The sequence below is a fragment of the Sarcophilus harrisii genome, chromosome 2 (genome assembly GCF_902635505.1).
Source record: "Sarcophilus harrisii chromosome 2, mSarHar1.11, whole genome shotgun sequence".
In the NCBI taxonomy this organism is placed as follows: domain Eukaryota; kingdom Metazoa; phylum Chordata; class Mammalia; order Dasyuromorphia; family Dasyuridae; genus Sarcophilus; species Sarcophilus harrisii.
The window spans coordinates 434,919,553-434,938,880 of record NC_045427.1 but is presented as its reverse complement, the minus strand read 5'-3'; the positions used below and the strand labels follow the sequence as shown (position 1 = coordinate 434,938,880).

At 42.1% G+C, this 19,328-nt stretch overlaps 1 protein-coding gene across 1 annotated transcript; it reads left to right on the top strand.

Annotated features, from left to right (window-relative positions):
• Positions 1 to 6,931: 6,931 nt before the first annotated feature.
• Positions 6,932 to 18,421, top strand: TCF15 (transcription factor 15). Its single transcript, XM_031954151.1, has 2 exons — positions 6,932 to 7,700; positions 15,079 to 18,421. The coding sequence occupies exons 1-2, from the start codon at positions 7,140 to 7,142 to the stop codon at positions 15,151 to 15,153; spliced, it is 636 nt and encodes a 211-aa protein (XP_031810011.1). The 5' UTR covers positions 6,932 to 7,139; the 3' UTR covers positions 15,154 to 18,421.
• Positions 18,422 to 19,328: the final 907 nt, after the last annotated feature.

Below are 19,328 nucleotides of genomic sequence, written 5' to 3'. Positions count from 1 at the left end.
CATCGTAGCATTACAAAAGGGCATTCATTCAAAATAAGATGCAAAATATAAAACAGGAATGTGAATCAAACAGTAAATACTGGGACAGTTAGCACAATGGATAGAACCCTGGCCTAAAGTCAGGAAAACCTGACCTCACAAACTTTCTAACTTGAGTGACTGAGCAAATCACTTAGCCTCTGTCTCAGTTTTCTCATCAATACAATGGGGATAACAATAGTTCCACCCCCCAAAAGAGATAATAATTTTAAAGCACTTAACACAGTACCTGCACACAAAAGGCACCAAATAAATGTTAGCTAATATTAAATACTGTCTCCCACCATTTTTCAAACTATGATCTCCTAATATTCCAAGGAATATAGGTCATAAGTCCTTTTGACTCTACTGCTATAACCAGTTTATAGTCCAGCACTGTCAACTAAGGGAACAAGAAAAACCCATTTGCCCTGGACCAGGATGAAGAAGAGAATGAGACTGGTGACTTTGCACAGCCCTCACTTAAATCCAATTCACTTGCAAGTTATGATATCTCCTTGTCATGTAATAATTCACTCTCTCCCTTCTCTTTAAGCTAATGCATCAGTAGACTACAGAAATCTAGGAGAGGGTAAAGGATATTAGTATCTTTCTCTATGGCCATTGCTTCCTGGCCTGGGAACAAGAAAAGTCTCGTAGGAGTAGTAGAAGGAGGAGGAGGAGGAGGAGTAATAATAGTAATAGTAGTAATAATAATAATAGTAGAAGAAGAAGATAGATAAAGATGGAGATGTTTCCTGGCACCCTACTTGAATTTTCCCATGCCCTGTAGCCTTCCTCCTACCAATCAGATTGCAAATATTTCCTCTCCTTCAAAGAAAGTTCATGCAGTGGTAGCCATCACTTGTTGTTGTATTCCATGAAAGACTGGGGAAGATATAGCTCTGAAGGAAGCCCTGCCCCTGCTCCACTTTGATGGAACCCGTTACCTTAGCCACATCTGTTGAGTCTAGGCTTTTCCTTCAAGGCCCAACTCAGATGGCAATAATTCCTTCCACTTCCCCCCTGAAAGTAGCCTCTCCTTGCCTAAATTCCTTAGAGAACTTTGCTTGTATGTCCACTTCAAATATCTTATACTTTCTTGTATCAAGATTACTTGTGAATTAGTTGTTAACATATTTATCTTTGTACCCTCAGGACAGAGCAGAACAGGTGGGCTCCCAATCTAATAAATGCTTACTTAATGTTTATGAAAATGTTGAATGGAGTTACTTGACTTAAATCATACAGACACTCTTTCTATTCATGCAAGTGTCTTTTCCTCCAAATTTTTTCCCTGTCCCTAGGATTTTCCTTGGTCCTGCCTCTCCCCACTACCCCAAGTTTACATAGCCCCTTATATCAAAAGCAAGATGAGTGACCTTGCCCTTGAACCCCACAGTTGAACCCCAGGGAAGCTTCAGAGGGAATCCCTAAGTCTGAAGAGCAGCAGTCAGCGGAGTGGGAGGGTAAAGTATCCACCTGGACTGATAGAAAGAGCTGAACTGCACTGCAAGGCAGCTGTTTTTGAACCCCCTCCTCCTTCTGTCTCCAGACCCTGGTTGACAGGAATTCCTCCATGCCGCCTGGAGTTCCGGTGGAATTTATGGGCCCTCCACAGGCAGACAAACAGAGAAGGAAAACATCTCTCTTGAGTCCCACTCAAATCAAAAATCCGATTTCCGCTCAGCCTAAGGGGCCCAGCTCTCTTTGGCTTTTCTTCGGGCTAGGACAATCATTACTTGTCCAAAGTCTCCAGGACCCAGCTTTTTTTTTCTTCCCTTATTCTACCTTTTTATTTCTTCATCCTCCCAGAATCAAAGAATGTTAGAGCTGGAAAAGGTTAGAAGAGCTTTTGGAGATTAACCAGTCTACTTCATTTTACAGAATGAGATCATCAGAGGCCAAATAACTGCCCAAGTTCCCTCAGTAATTTAAAATTGGAGTCAAGGAACACAATGGCAGCATCCTAAAGAAGGTATTTGGATAGGAGTCAGGAAACTAAAATTACCACACAGGAATAAGATGCTATGAAGGGGTCAAAATAACAGTTTTATCCCCATTTTACAGATCAAGAAACTGAGGTTCAAAGAAATTAAGTGGTTTGCCAGAAATGTGTGATTTGTAAGGATTAGTGATATTTCACTAATATTTCTTCTTTCAGGGGGCCTTGGGAAGCCCTTGACCCCTGAGGAAGAAGGGGGTAAAGAGGAACTCCGTCTGTTTTCCTTGCTGGATTTCCGGTCTTGTCTTAGTCTCAGGATTGGGGGGAAGGGATGAAAGTGAGAGTGTAGCAGCCACAGGAGCAGAGAGCCACCTTGACAAGGACCAGACAGAAAGGAAATTTCTAAGTAATAATTCATCAGCTCAGGAAGCAGAGGGAGGCCAGTTGTGTGATACTGACCTTGCTGGGCTTCAGGGAGGGGAGAAGAATGGGGGACCAAGGGCCATTCACTGGCTGTCCTGAGGAGGTGATTAGTCCTGGAAAAAAGAAGCCTGGACCAAGTGTTCTGTGCCTCTCTAGCAGCATCTAGAACCAATTTTAATCAATTGCCCATCCCCGAGTACCAGTGAAGACTTGACCCCTTCCAACCAAGGCCAAAGGAGATAGAGTTCATTTCTCTTTTCCAGGAAGGGTAAGGGTCAGCCTAAGCTGTGGAGAGGAGTCAGAAAGAAACCCTGAGGCTCTCAACCTCATCCACTCTGTCATCATCAGCATTTACCCCAGTCAATCAATGAAGTAGCATTTTATTGGGAGGTTGTATATTGAAAACAGCACTGATCTGACAAAATCAGTCTTCTGGATCTTGGCCTCGTTTCTAGACTGTGTGATCTTGGGAAAGCCATTTCTTTCTGGACATCAGCATTACTTATATATCAAACAATGTTGACATTGGGGACCTCTAAAATTTTTTTAGTCTAATATTCTATGATTCTAGTTTATAGTATCATAGATTTAGAGGTGGGAGTGTGAATGAATGAATGAATGAATGAATGAATGAATGAAAAGCATTTATTAAGTATCTACTACGTGCCCAGCTAGGTGCTTTGGGGAATAAGTGCTGGGAAAATAGCTGTAAAATCAATATTTTTCCCTCTGCCCTCATGGAGCTTATATTCAAACAGAATGTAAGGCAAACACAATATGTATGAGGAAAATCAGATAAAGTTATTTTGGTGTGGGAAATCAAAGGTATGGTGAATAGAGAAATAGGATAATTGATTGACAATCTCTTTCCAAACCAGAGGCAGAATTGATTTGATTACATTTGCTAGGTAAAAGGTTAAAGGTTGAAAGCCTACAAAGTTGGGGGCAAAGGTCAAGGTAAGAAAATGGCCTGTTAGTAGTGGGCTCAATGAAAAGAAACTATGAAATGACAATGCAATAAGTATCTGTCATGAGCCACATTCAAATCTATTTTACCCTATCCCTAGGATAATGGAGATCCAGTGCAAAAAGCTTAGTAATATCTTCTCCTACCTTCATGCTTAGCACCCCAAGAGATTCAGAAATGGCTAAAAATGTGTATATCTGCTATCCCCAGAGAGAAAAATGGGGGTTAAATATTTGTGGTATATTCTGGCTGGAATTGCTGTCAAATCCCTATCTCCCCAATTATATTTTATATTACACTCCTTCAGACATTCCATGTTTTGGCCAAACTGGACTTTTAGCTCTTGCTTCCCTTAATTTGAAAGATCATGTCCCTTTTCGTTGCATTCCCAGAGGTAATCCCTGCTTGGACTGAAGTCCCTACTCCTATGTAAAGTCTTCCCCATCCCTCTTCTTATGTAACTACACTTGGGTTGGGTTGCATTGAGTAAATCACTTAGACCTCTGGACCTCAGTTTCCTCATCTGCACACTAAAGGAGTTGGCCTTTTTACATTCAAGGGATACCAATGAAGCCTTCTGACTGTCTATATCTTATTCATCACTTTCACATGACCAAGTCATCTTTTTTTCTGATTATGCCTTCCCTAGATTATGTTTTGGGGGCCATTTCCACTTAATAAAGTTACAGCCTACTTATGCTAAAAAGAAATAAAAAAGCTTAATAAATGTTTGTATTTAAAATTTTATTAAAATGCAAATGTCTTGTTTTTCTATCTACTTCCCAATCTATCAGCTCTCAAGCTGGATTGATTTGGGGATAAGTCAGGGTGGAGAGGAGAAGAAGGAAAGGGCAGGGGAAGTCCACTTGGAATCTCTGGACAGCCAGAAGTCTGGCATGGACTCCCATTAGTGAAAGGAAGGTGTGAAGGAGAGAAGTCAGAACAGAAGGAAACCTGGAAGAGGATCTCAAAGGGTTAGGGTTTCCTTTATGATTTTGACACCAGCTCAGCTTGGTAGGCTAAGAATCTGAAGCAAGAATCTGCTGGGTTCAATTTAGTGGAAATAGGCAGGAGACAGGATACATAAGTTCTTGAGACAGAATGGCACAAAGGAAAGAGTATTCATCTGTGAATTGGAGGAAGCAAGCTCCAATTCCAGTTCTACTATTTATTGCCTCTATGAATTTGGACAAGCTTCTTAATCTCTCTGGGTTTTGGTCTCCTGATGTGAGGAATAAGAGGGTTGGAATAGATTGCCTTTCCCTTCTAAATCTAAAGCTATGATTCATTCCAGGATGAAGGGCTGTCCTAGTCAATTACCCAGGATACCCCCTATATATGGGGGCTTTTTTCTCTGCAAAAAATTTCTTCCTTCAAAGATTTTAGTCTATGTCCAAAGGGCTATAAAACTGTGCATACCCTTTGATCTAGCAATATCACTGCTAGGTCTACATCCCAAAGACAAAAAAAAGGGTGAGAGTAATGACAAGGAACTGAAACTGACTAGATATCCATCAGTTGGGAATGTAATGGAATATTATTGTGCTCTAAGAAATGACAAACAGGATGATTTCAGAAAAACTTGGAAAGACTTCATGAACTGATGGATGCATAGTAAAGTGAACAAAACAAGAACACTATACATAGTAACAGCAGTATTGTTCAAGGAAGAACTATGAATGACTTAGCTATTTTCAGTAATATAATGATTCAAAACAATATCAAAAGATAATACCAAAGGACTAATGATGAAGCACACTATCTTTAGAGAAAGAACTGATATAATTTGAATATAGACTGAAGAATGCTATTTTTTTCAGTTTATTTTTTTCCTTTAATTTGAATCTTCTTGTGCAAAATTACTTATATGGAAATGTTTTAAGTCATTGTTCATGTATAACCTAAAAAAAAATCACAGGCTAACCTTCCACATAGGAAAAACTAAAGAACTGAAAAAATTTGCCTAGATATGACATGCAATTCAATGGTTTCCACTCAAATATATATAGTTACACACATACATACATCTCTACATATGTTCCAAGATATATTATATATGTGTAAATACATGCATGTTATATATGTATACACACACACATATATGATAGGCATCGCAGATGGGCAAATTAGCTGATCCTGGAATTGAATAAGAGGAGAGCAGTTTGGTTCACATTTTAAAAATTGCCCAGCATCTTCAACAGCCTCAAGCAATTCCCAAAGCCCATCTTTTTTTTGTTTGTTTGTTTAGCCCTGGATGGCTACAATTCATGGAATTCTGTGGTTTTCCAATCAGCAAAGTTGCAGGTGTACCAAAGAACAAAGGAGGAACCACAGAGATGGCAGCATGTTACTAAATATAATCTGCCCAATGGAATAAAAGACTTTGTGCATGACATATGTAACAGAAAAGAACTTAGGCAGGGATTCTGAGAGATAATAGAGAGCCAGCCAAAGTTTATTCTCATATATATACATATTATTCTTATAAAATATTTTAAAATAAAATTTAGAGGTAAACCTTCAGCATATTGGGCAGATTCTTATTGGTAAATCTGTTACAAAAAGACAAGGGAAAAAATGAAATAAGGGTTGTTACCTTCAGTGGGGAAGGAAATACATATCTGGGTCTAAGTATGGAAAATCCCCATTACTCCAAAAGGTGAAGAGTAATACTTTACCATGAAAAGAGCCCCGGATTGGGAGCCTAGGTTCTAGTCCCAAATAGTTTAGGCATGTTATTTCTTCTCTTTGAGCTTCCGTTTCCTCCTCTGTAAATCTCGGTGGAGTGGACTATCATCATCACCAACAATTATTGAGTACATACCATGTGCCAGGCACTGTGCTAAGCTCAAGAAGGCAAAAACACAGCCTTTGACCTCAAAGAGTTCACAGTCTAACGGAAGAGACAGCATGCAAATAACTATGTCCATACAAGATATAGATTGTGTAACTGGCACATAATCTCAAAGGGAAAGAGCTTAACAGTGGGGGATCCACCTTTTGCAGAAAAAGGAATTTGAGCTATATCTTGTAGGAAGGAAGCTAGCAAAGCCATAAGACAGATTCGCGTTGTTTTCATCTCTGACACAACAAGACATAACATAACACGAGGTTAATGGATCACCAAAGCTCCTTAAAAAAAAGAATTGAATTTTAGTAGGCCCCAGATTCACCTTCGAGGTATAGGGACTAATAAAGTAAATCAGTGTGCTAGTAATGTCGGAAGAAGGCTAAAGCGGTGCATATCAGCTCTCTTCCTAGACTGTCGGCCCACGGACACAGAAGCTGGTCAGAAGTGCAGCCTGAGACAGTGGCAGCTTGTGGGCGGTCTTCGGGAGCCACAGTCCCTAGGTCTCCTGCCTTAGGACTCCACGAAGTGTGCTTGCTGTCTTTTGGGTCCCGGAGAACCGCTTTCCGAGTTAGGGGAGGGAGGGGTGGAGGAAACCTGAGTCTTCCGATTGGGCGGTCAGCGGAACTCTTAGCAGCCTCATTGGTTAGTGGGGGAGTCGCCCTCAAACTCCCGGCAGCTCCCAAACCTTAAATAGTTGTGCCGGCCGCTTTTTTCCTCAGAGCGCACGCTGCGCAGTACCGAAGTTCTTACGCACAGTTAAAAGCTGGAGGTTTGAGCTGGCGACCCCTTTCCGCAGTCCCTCTCGGTGCCGAACTGCTGAACTCCACTCTCCCACGTCGAGGCCCCTCCCTCCCGGGGCCCTGCACCCGACAGCCGGTACGGCACGGCATTAAGATTGAGTAGGGTCCGAAGCGGGACCAGGTTTCCCAGTCCCCATGGCATTCGCCATGCTGCGCCCAGTGGCCGCCCACGTGCTGTACCCCGACCTCAGCCTGCTAAGTGAGGACGAGGAGAACCGGAGCGAGAGCGATGCTTCGGACCAGTCATACGGTGGCTACGAAGGACTGGAACCGACTCGGCGGCGGGCCGGGAGTGGGGCCGGGGGCGGTGGCGGCCGCCGAGCTGGGGCCGGGGGCGGTGTTGGAGGTGGCGGGGGACCAGTGGTTGTAGTGAAGCAGAGACAAGCGGCTAACGCGCGGGAAAGGGACCGTACCCAGAGTGTCAACACGGCCTTCACGGCGCTGCGCACACTCATCCCCACCGAGCCCGTGGATCGCAAGCTGTCCAAGATCGAGACCTTGCGATTAGCCTCCAGCTATATCTCCCACCTGGCCAACGTATTGCTGCTGGGCGAGGGCTGCGACGACGGGCAGCCGTGTTTCCGCGCCGTCTGCGGACCCAAGGGCGAGCGCAGCGCATCTGGGAGCGGTGGTGGAGATACTAGACAGCAGCCCCGGACTATCTGTACTTTCTGCCTCAGTAATCAGCGCAAGGCGGTGAGTCCTGGAGGCTGGTGAGCGGGGGACTGGGAAGGGGAGGCTCAGGCTGAGTTTGTTCAGAGATTTTCTCGGGCTCACAGCTTTACCCACTGCCGGATGTTACGGGCAGGTCTCCCTCCCAACGGTTCTAAAAGCCAGAAATTCCGCCGCTCTCCATCTGCAGCCAAGGGCTGGAAATATAGGATGTCAAAGTTGGAAGGGACCTCAGAGATCATTTAGTTTAACCAAACCTTAGTCTTTCTCTGAAGAGAAGTGACTTGTCCAAGATCTCAGTCAATGTAAGAGTTGAAATTAGAACGTAGGTCTCTTGAATCCCAGTCCAATATTTCTTTTTTCCTTTTGTCTTTTTTTTTTTAACTGTCATGTTGTCTTCCACTTCTAATGAGAGGGAGCTGGTACCACATAGGATTTGTTCCCTGAAAAGTGGCATAAGCGGGAAATACAAACAGGTTCCATAAGGGCTTGCTAAATTCCTGGATGACATATCTCCAAGGAGTTATTAAAGGGAGCTTCAGAAGGTTGGATCCTAACTTTATAATGTAAAGTTGACCGGAAGGGCAGCTGGACCCAGCCCTGACCTCCCACAACACACTACTCCTTGCCTCTTGTCAAAAATACAATATGAAGTCAGTAGCAGAGCAATAAAAGAGCAGAGAGAAGGGACCAATAAGTCCTTCTATATCTTCACCTCACCAGCTTTGAGTCCCCACACAGAGAACAGTCTGACCATAATGGGTCAAGATACTAGCTGGACAGGAGGCTTTCACTCCATCTTTTCTAATTGCAGAATGGTGTGGGGGGATGTATCTCAAGAGAGAGACATAGTCAGCACAGAGATCCAACTGCCAAAAGTTGAGAAAGCTCTTGAATATCATGTAATCACCCATTTTACATATGAAGACCCTGAAATGAGGAAGGGAGAAGTAAAGTTGCATCTTCTGATTTCCTGGATTCTTTCTTTCTCATCCTACAGGGCTTGCTTGGGTGAGTTACCATTGTATGAGGATATAGAATGTGCAAAAAGATGAACCTACAAAATCCACCTCCAATTCCTGGCATTAAAAAAAAGTACAGAAACTTGTCATCTCTGTGGAATAACTTCTATTAAAATATAAGAAAGACCCCTAGCCCAGGAGAAGGAAAGTGATTTCTCTATCAAATAGCTACTTAGTACCTGAAGAAGGCATGTACTTCTCCTCTAGGAAAAATGGAAGTGCTGGGAAGTTAGAATTTGATGCTTGTGGTATGTATGTGTGCAGGAGCCTAGACTCAGAGATTCCTCTCCCCTTTAATTTAAGGATAAAAACAACTATAATTCTTGTTTCTATGGCACTTAAAATTTTCCAAATCACTTTCCTTACAAAAGTTCAGTTTGTGGATTTTATTCCTCTTTTATACAAGAAACAGAAGCTCAGTGATGAATATGGAAATGTGTTTAGAAGAATTGCACGTGTTTAACCTATATGGGATTGTTTGCTGTCTTGAGGAGAGAAGGAAGAGGAGAGAGAGAAAAATTTGGAACACAAGGTTTTGCAAAAGTGAATGTTGAAAGCTATCTTTGCATATGTTTAGAAAAATAAAATACTATTTTTAAAAAGAAATGAAAGCTCAGATAGGCAAGGGAAGTGACTTTTCCATGGCCATAAGTCTATGATAGAGCTTGTATTTGAACCCAGATCTCATTCCAAATTGAGCCGTCTATCTGTTCTGCAGCAAGAGATAAACTTTTCCAGCTCTTTCATCTTTGAACTCCTTTACTAATATCTGTTAGGCTTTCTACCTCCTCCACCTAATTCCCGTCTTCTCTCCCCAGTTCTCATTTACTACAGTAAGGAGAGAGGGCAGGGACTCCCTAGTGTCCACTTGCTTTCCCCTCCCCCAGATGTGTTCTTTGCCCCCTCTCCCCTCCCCGAACTTTTCCCACATACATTCACAGACTCAGTAAGGTTCTAATGTCTAGAATATTTTTCCAGGGAAGGAAGGAGGTAGAACCCTTAAGAGGACCTTTGCCTTTGTCAGTATGGCTGTTTTTCTAGGCCAGGGCTTCTTAAACTTATTCCATTCCTAATCCATTTTTGTCTGAGAAAATTTTATGTGACCCTGGGTATAAAATACATATTCAAATCAAACATTTACTAATAATAAATCATAATTTTGTGGTCTCTAAATTCAGTTATGAGACTCCATCTGGGGTCACAAACCACAGTTTAAAATGCTAAGCTCTAGGCAATGGTTCTACTACCCTGACTTGTCAAGGTGAGGTTTACCACTGAAAAGAGTTCTAATAGGAAGTAATTTGATGTCATGGAAAAGATATGGAGTCAGAGAACTTGGATTCAAATCTTGGCTCTGCTCTTTTTCTGAATTGACTTTGCTGAAGTCTGAGTTTTTAACTTCTTCATCTATAAAATGTAGCAGGTTGGGACATGTGATTAAATTCTAACTTCCTTCTAACTCTAAAGTCCCATAAGTGTGTTCGACAACACTGAGTTTTGTTTTGTTTTGTTTCAATTCTCTGCTTAGTGTTCTATATTCCCCTTGAAACCTGTTCAGCCATTCTTTAAGAGAGGTTAACTGAAGTCGAAAGTAAGAAAGAGAAAACCCAGGTCAATGGTACCTTTAGCCCCCAGTCATCTGAGCCACTAGCTGGTTGCTCAGTGATTTTTACAGCCGCCCTATACTTTCTCCATGAAGTAACACTGGTCATATTTGGATAATTCATTCCTTTTCTTGGAAGAGAAGGAAGGGAGAATTTCACTTAAGTAGTTTCTTTCTAGATCCACTTTATTTACTTCTTTCCAGTAGTAGCCCTGTTTCAGTCAGCACATGGAGTGTAGTTGGATAATTGTAATAATTTGACTGAGATCTGAGAGATATAAAATATCAGCTCCTCCAACCTCTTGTGATTTAACAAAGAAGAGAGTAGGGAAAGAGTGACTTGCTCAGAGCAATATATGCTAATAAAGTATAAGCTATTAATGTTTTAAAAATGCTTTCCTCACAATAATCCTGTTTGGGAGTTATTTCCATTTTACAAGATGAAGAAACTGAGGCCCAGAAATGAACAGATTTGCTCAAGGTCATACAACCATTTGGCAGCTAGAAGGCATCACAGTGTACAGAGAATGAAGCCTCAAATCTGGCCACCAATATTTCCTAGCTGTGTTATCCTGGTCAAGTCACTTCACCTTGTTTAACTCAGCTTCTTCATTTGTCAAATGAGCAGGAGAAGGAAATGGCAAACCACTCCAATATCTTTGCCAACAAAACCCCAAATGGGATCTTCTCTAGATCAGAACTTCTTAAATTTTTTCCACTCATGACCCCTTTTTGGCTGAAAAATTTTTACATGATTTTGGGTATATACAGAGTTAGACAACTGAAAAATGTCTGAATGAATATTCATTGTATTTCAGAGCCAGGATTCAAACCCAGCTTTCTTCTGACTCCAAGTTCATCGTTACAATTTTAGGATCAAAAGCTGGAAGGGACCTCACAAGCCATTTAGTCAGTTTACAGATGAAAAAATCAAAGCTCAGAGAACTTAAATGACTTGCCCATGATCACACAGATAGTATGCATCAAGCCAGAATCGGAACTCATGTCTTCAGGGTTCTGTTAACCTGGATGATGTTCCCTGGATGGTGTTCCCTCCTAGTCCTAACCCTGCCATGGCTGCCAATGAGTCTAGAACCTGGAAGAAGCCTATAGGAGATTCCTGCTGAGTGTTAGAATCTTGGGGTGGGAGGCATGTACCATCTACTCTGCTCGGTGTTCTACATTCTCCTTGAACCCTGTTCAGCCATTCTTTAAGAGAGACTAACTGAAGTCTAAAGTAAGAAAGAGAAAACCCAGGTCAATGGTACCTTTAGCCCCCAGTCATCTGAGCCACTAGCTGGTTGCTCAGTGATTTTTACAGCCGCCCTATACTTTCTCCATGAAGTAACAATGGTCCTGTTTGGTCATGTGCTTTGCACCAAGGAGATAGGTTTGGAAAGACATAATCCCAGCTCTTATGACACTCAGTCTAACAGGTAAAGTAAGGCATTGTTTATCTATTCAACAAGCTGGGTACTCTGCTAATCAACGAGAAAGGAGATGCAAGCTCAAACTAAGTTATAGTCCCTGTCCTCATAGAACTTATACTTCCGTTGCAGATCATCAGTGCCAAGATTAATTTAAGGGTCAGATACCAGGAGGAGTTAGCCCTACAAACATACATGGAACCAGGATGAGCCTTTGACTCAAACCCTCAGCTACAGAAACTTCCCCTCCCTTTTATTCCTTGGGATTTGTCTAAAAGACCAGAGCATCTTAAGGGCAGAAGCCCATCCAAATTTGGCTTTAGAAGCCACTTTCCCATCCCTGCTGATTCCTCCCGGGAGTAGCTGGGAAAGGGGGTGGAGGGATTCTGCTGTGTGGTGACTTCAGGACTCAGATGGGAAGAAACAGGGATCAAGGGGATCTGGGAGCAGGAGGGTACAGCAGTCCTTTCCTCAAGCCCCTCTACTAAGCTACCAGATGGATGCCAGTTGGAGAAAGGATTGGAGGGAGTCTGAACAGAATTTCACCCAGAGATTATAGTGGGGAATGAAGGCTCAGTCCTGACTGAGAACCTGCTGAGTGTTTAAACCCAAGTACTGCCAGAAAGATAACAAATAGCCTGTTTTTATTTCTATGGCACTATAGAATTAACTTCTTTTCAAGTGGCAGGAAACTGAGGCCCTAAAAAAGAAAATTACTTGAATAAACCTCACAGGTAATAAATATCAAAGCTAGGACTAACCCCAAGTTTTCTGAGTTGGAGTCCATTTTCCCCCAGTAAATCCCTAGCTAGGAATACAATGCACACACAACTAAAGACAAAAAATATGTGTGGATATGTATATTTTTATATATATACAAATGGCATTTATGTAGCACTTTATAGTTTATAAAGTTTCTCTATCTACATTGTATCTCTAATCCTTTAGAGACCCTCAAGAGGCATCCCATTTCACACAGCTAGGAAATGACAGAGAACTCAAGCCTTTGATTCCAATGCACACAGAGACCACGCTCCCTGTAATGTCATCAAAATAAAGTCCAAAGTTAATAAGAAGAGAGAAGAGAATAGATTCATTATTTGGAATCTAGGACGATTTCCTGAAGATGGTAAATTTTGAACAGAGCTTTGAAGAAAAGGGAGTATGTGGGCCATTGTCTTGACCATTCATTTCTAAGTGTGCATCCTTCTAAACAATTCCATACCACCTCTGCTCTCTCTAGACACCTCAGAGCCTAATTACAAAGTAACAACTCAGACCTGCCCATCTGGGATGAGAGAGAGGGCCTCAAGGGAAGGGAGGAAAGTGAGATTGTCCGGGTTGGCCTCTTTTGGGTCATGCCTGAAATCTTGCCCCTGACAGTTCACTGCCCACCTGTGAGGTTCTCTGTCTTGTCCTTCCTCTGTCTCACATCCCCCTCCCTCTACAGAGTCTGCCTGGGAAGCTCTAGAGCTCACATCTGGGACTGGCTGCTGCCTCTGCCTCCAAAATAGACTTGCCTGTGAAGAGACACGTTGTTCCAAGGCTATGAGGAGGCACCAAAAAATCCCAGGCTACGCTCAATGTCTTTGTCTTGCCCTGAGTTGGAGGAGAAGAGGCAGTGTAGTATAGTGGGACCATGCTCTTTCTTTTTTTTTTTTTTTTTTAATAACAGCTTTTTATTTTAAAAATGCATACAAAGATAGTTTCCAACATTCACCTTTGCAAAACTTTGTGTTCCAAATTTTTCTCCTTCCTTTCTCCCCATTTCTTCCCCTAGAGAGCAAGTAATCCAATATATGTTAAATGTGTGCAATTCTTCTATATATATTTCCACATTTATCATGCTGCGCAAGAAAAATCAGATCAAAAAGGGGAAAAATGAGAAAGAAAAAAAAGCAATCAAACAACAAAAAAAAGTTAAAATACTATGTTGTGATCCATATTCAAGTGGGACCACTTTCTATAAAGTTCCAAATCCACCTCCAGTGATTTCTCTCTTCGGGGGCCCAGTTTCTTCAGTAAAATGAGGATCATTTCCAGATTCCCTATCAAACCTTCCTATCAAGCCAGCTCAAGGCACCGCAAGACCAGCTCAAGGCACATCAAGGCCTGGGACTCTAGAACTTGCCATCAGCCACTGGCTATCCTTGGACAAATCACTTTATTTCCCTCTCTGGGTCTGTTCTTTTATCTGAAAAACAAAGCCATTATCCTAGATCAGAGTTATTAACCTTTTTTGGTATCATAGACCCCTTGAACAATCTGGTGGGACCTATAAACTCAAAAAATTTAAATATATAAAATAAATTTGTAGTGAATTTATAACTACATATTAACATATAATATATTATGTATTTATAATTATAGTGAAATACCACTATCAAAAAAATTTTAAACACATTTATGGACCCAAGTTAAGAATTCCTGCCCTCAATGATCTCTTCAGTGGTTTTTTAGCTTGGACATTTTATGCATGAAACACTGATAAGGAGGATGGGCTAGCAAATGGCATTGTGGTATATGTCCTTGGGCAAGTTATGTAATTTATCCAGATCTCAATTTCCTCATCTGTGAAATGAAAATAACACCAGTCCTGCATTCCCTTTACTGATGTCACTATTGTTAAGGGGAGGCTAATACAACAGCATTTAGATACATTGAAAATTTAAGCTTTGGTTAAAAAAACTCAAAAGAATAGAATTTTACAGAGAAGAAAAATACCTACGGCTTTGTCCAAGGCTAGTACTTTGTTCAAGTACTGAAAAGCAAAGGCAAGATTCGAACCCAGGTTTTCTGATTTTGATGCTTAAATGGTTAGTCAAAGATCAAGAGTGCAGAGGTCTGTCTGGGGCATTTGGCTTTGGTGAGACCAGACCCCTGCACTCTGAATACCTGTGATCAAAAATTTAAAGAGATCATAGAAAAATAAAGCTGAAAGAACTTCAGTGACAATCCAAGGTCTACTGGGTGGAAAGCTTCAGAGTCAAGATTCAGCCAATTCCTCTAACTCCCAATTGGGTATTCTTTCCATTGTACAGCTCTGGATCCTTAGTCTAGCCTCCTTCATTTCACATATGATAAAACTAAGGCCCAGAGAGAAACAAGAAATAATTCTCCAATGTCACATAGTAAGTTAAGAAGATATCCTTAATTTAAACCCAGATCCGATCACAAATCCAGCTCTCCAGTCACTATCCCACGATGATTTTATTTGGGTCAGATTCACTGGGAACCTTGGGACAGAGAGAACTATGGCCCCTCATGCCCCTGAGGTAGTTTCAAGCTGACTCATAAACTAAAGTTTCCTTTCTGCTTCCTCTCCCCTTATCCATGTTGTTCTATCACAGGGCAGTCGACGGGACCTTGGCGGCAGCTGTCTGAAGGCGAGAGGGGCAGCCCCACTTCGGGTGCCAAGGAGATGATCCTGGAGTCCCCTCCCTGACGTGTTCATTCTACATGGTGGTCCCAGAATCCTGAAGAGGGTCGAAGGACAGGGCAGGGGAGGAAAGGGGCCTAGCTGGCCTGTGCTGGGCAGACCAGGAGGAGACTAAGGGTCCCAGAGCTACCCCACCTGTGTAGGCTAAGAGACTGGGTGGGGATGTTAGTGCTTGGGCTGGGGGATAGGCTGGATCTCCTCCTCCTAGGGTCTCAAGGCTGTGGTCCAACTCTCAGAGAGTCCTAACTCCACCAGTCCTCACTGGTCAGAGACATTGCAGAATTCAAAGAATTAAGTCTATTGGTGTGTGTGCATGTGTGCGTCAGTGTGTGTATATGTATGGGTGTGTGTGTGTGTGTGTGTGTGTGTGTATGCACGCGCATGCGTGCATGCTGGGAAATGTTTATGGAATATCTAGGCATGTGTGTGTCCAGGTTTGAAATAAAAGTTATTTTTGATCTGCTGGCCTGTGTCCTGTTCCCAGGTCAGAAAAGAAGGTTTTTACAGACTCACCACCTGCTGGCTAAGGATAGAGAGTCTCTAAGAGGGTTCTATTTTATGCCTCTACTATAAACTGATTAAATGAGAATAAACTAGAATTAACAAAGTAAAGAAAACCTAGAATCATTTAACCAAAGAAAGAAAGAAGCTGAGGTTCAGATGGCAAATGAAACTTGCTCACAGTTACACAGCAAGTAAATGACAGAGCCCAGACTAGAAACCAGGTCTGCTGATCCTCATTGCTCTGCTCTTTTCCATGCACACCATTATTCCTGCCTAGAATTGGGGGTAGCTTTGACTGTTGATACTGATGGAAAAAGACCTCTATGAACTTGTCATGTTTCTGCCTGAAAAAAAAAAAGTCCTTTTCTCTAAGTTGTCCTTGGGACTAGGGGTCATCCTATAAGAAGGGAGTAAGAACAACTCTCGAGTGAGGTACATACTGGCTCTTCCTCTGACCCCATCCCAGACCCCTGGGATCTAATGAACTAGATGAAAGATGCTCCCCAAATTGATATTCCTCAGCCTTATTCTCAGGTACCTAAAATAGAAAGCAGTAAAGAATACAAACCCAAGAAGGGAAAAATTATAGAAGTAGAGACTATCAAAACTAGAGAGACCATCTAAGTCCAATCCCTTAATGCTACAGAGAAGCCATCCTGGGTCAATTTCATGGTTCTCTTTATACCAGGCATTTGCCATACTGGCTGAGATCCCCAATATCCTAGCACAGGAGAAGTTAAACTGAGGAGCATTAAACCCTTTCAGAATGGAGCTAATGTATCCTAATACTTTGGCTCAGATTTGCTCTGAAATTTGGGAGCTATAATGCAAAATCTGCAGGCCTCATTTTTCACTTGTTCTAGGGGAAACTTCCTTTCATGTGTCCCAGCCTCTGGCCAGGTCCTCAAAGCTTGTAGCTAATTAAGAAAGTGTGATGCCCTCTAATTTCTTTATTCCCCTCTCTAGCATATTAAAAGAAAAAAGTATGCAACTTAATAGCAGAAACTATGGAGGAATGGGATCTATCATCTGATTCTTGTTCCCTGAATTGATTCAATGATGAAGAGAAAACTTTCAGGCTCTAGAGTTATAAATTAGCATGCTGTGTGACCCTAAGAAAATTGCATGTCTTCTCTGGGCCTTTATTTTCCCATATCTAAAGTGAAAGTGGGCTGTTTTGGTTAATTTAAACAAGTCCTTCCAATTTTTAAAGTGTTAAGAGTTTCTTTAAAAATCCATAATCACCCCTACCCCCACCTCCACTCCCCTAACATTGGAAGAGGCTTTGCTTGCGGCTGGGAATTAGCGGGGTCAGGCCCCAGTTCACATGACTGGAACAGGCACAGCTGTGGACCAGGCACCTCTGGGAGCTCCTTTCCCAACCCCACTGTTCTTCCTTGTACAGCAGGGGCCCCTCTCCAGCCTCTAGGAGTGGCCAGCATTGTCCTGCTTGGGTCAGAAGCCCAAATTAAGATGTCCTGCCTAAGCAGGAAGTGAAACAGGAATTGGGAGGGTGGGGGACCCAGGTGAGAAAAAGGGACCCCATGATCCCCCATCAGAACCTCATGGCATGATGAAATAAAATGATCAGCTCAGCCTCTTTTACTTCTGCCCCAACCCCCATCACTGAGGAAAGGACAAGAATTCCAGACTGATCTCTATCCAAACTAAACTTCAACTCCCCACTAAGGTCCAGTCCTGAAAACTTGTTTGAGATGGAGGTCTGATCTCCCCAACTCTATTCCATCCTCCAGCTGTGATTTATGTTACCTTGACCTTAGCACAGCTGGTGTTCCACTGGGCCTGGCTGGCCAAGGTGGTGGGGAAGTAGCCTTTGGTTCTCAGCGTATCTAATCCGTACCAGACCTGATTAATCCCCAGCAACTTCTGTGGACACTGAGGGGCCCAGGGACCTGGGCTCCCAGGAGATGAGGGTTGTAGGGCAGGGTGGTAGGGCCTGGAAACATAACTACAGGCCAAGACTGGGGGAAGAGGGGGGTAGTGGGGAGAGGGTGGGAACTGACTATGTGTTGGGCTGCTGGACAGTTTGAGAGAATGGAAAGGGGGGCTAGGGATAAAGGCCAATGGCACCCCTTGGGACCTGGTATTGGCTGGGATACATATTCTTATCCTAGAAAACTGGGAGGCAATAGAGAAATGAGATTTGGAGTCAGACAATTTGGATTTGAATTATGACTCCATAATGTGTTATGTGACTTTGGGCAAATTACTTAACAGCATCATAGATTCATCTGTTTAGAACCGGAAGAAACCTCAGAAATTTTCTGGTTTAACTCCCTCATTTTATAGATGAAACAAGCCCAGGGAATTTTGTCCAAGGTCACACAGGTATTAAATAGCAGTCCTGGGATCTGAATCTGATCCTCTCACCCCGGATTCAGCCTTCTTTTCATTGCATCCATCTCTGAACCTCCATTTCTTCATCTGAAATATGAGGGGTTAGAGCAGATAAAGTGAATAAAAACAGAGCATTTGCAGCTGATCCCTGAATCTAGGGGCAGAAATTATATATACTGGGTCAACATAAGCATTTTATTATCCTTTCTTTTATGTGTCAATAAATGTTGGAAGGGCTCTTAGATTAAAATATAGAATAACAACTGGATGATATCTTGCCTCGGCCCGCGAGGCAGAGTGTGTGGACCCTAGAAGAAAAGAGATAAGGAGCTTGGGACAGAGGAAGGCGAAGAATGGAGGCAAGACAAATTATTCTGATCAAGCCTCATTTTAATGGGTGCAATAGTACAGATATATATAGCAGTAGAAAAGAAGGCAGGGTTGTACAAACACAGTACAGGGTGGGGGTCCATGACAAAGGGTTGGTATCCCGCCCAAGGATGAGCTGCTCAGATGTTTTTGGTGGCAGAAAGCTTTATGATGTGATTAGGGGGTGCCTAGATACCTGCCTATTCAAAGTTAGAATGTGATTAGGAGATTCCTATTCAGGAAGTCTTTGTGATTTGAAGATTCCTATTCAGGGAGTCTTTGGTATAATGTGATTAGGGGATTCCTATTCAGGGAGTCTTTGGTATAATGTGATTAGGAGATTCAAGGTTGGCCTTGTGTGGCTGTAGATTAGTGTCGGCTCCCCACAATATCTTGGAGATTATCTAGGTCAGCCTCCCCATATTAATTACTTTTTCTGTTTTTTAAATCCTTCAATGTTATTTTAAATATGTTATTGATTTTGTTTTTTTACATTAAATTCATTTCTGAATATTCCTTCTACCTCCTCTACCTAATAAAGGTCCCTTGTGCTGAAGATTTTAAAATGCTGAGCAAAACTAATGGTATACTGACTGATTTTGACAGCATATGCAATAATTCCATGTCCATAGTCTCCCATCCTCCCCACCCTTCCTCCAGTGAAAGGAGGAAGATTAGTTTTCTCATCATTTCTCTGAGAAAGCACAATTACATGAAATTCTATTTTATTTTTTTCCATTTACATTTTTGCGGTCATTGGGTATATCATATTTTCCTTGTACCTACTTCATTCTGTCACATTCTTATGTTTTTTAATGCTTCTTTGAATTCTTCCTGTTTTTTATTTTTTTACAGTGTAATAATATTCTCTTGCATTCACATATCACAATTTGTTCAGCCATTCTCCAAATAAAGGGTCAATTTCATTTT

Coding starts and splice junctions, on each gene's coding strand:
- TCF15 (XM_031954151.1), top strand. CDS start 7,140: ATGGCATTCGCCATGCTGCGCCCAGTGGCCGCCCACGTGCTGTACCCC. Junction 7,701..15,078: donor TCAGTAATCAGCGCAAGGCG/GTGAGTCCTGGA, acceptor GTTCTATCACAG/GGCAGTCGACGGGACCTTGG.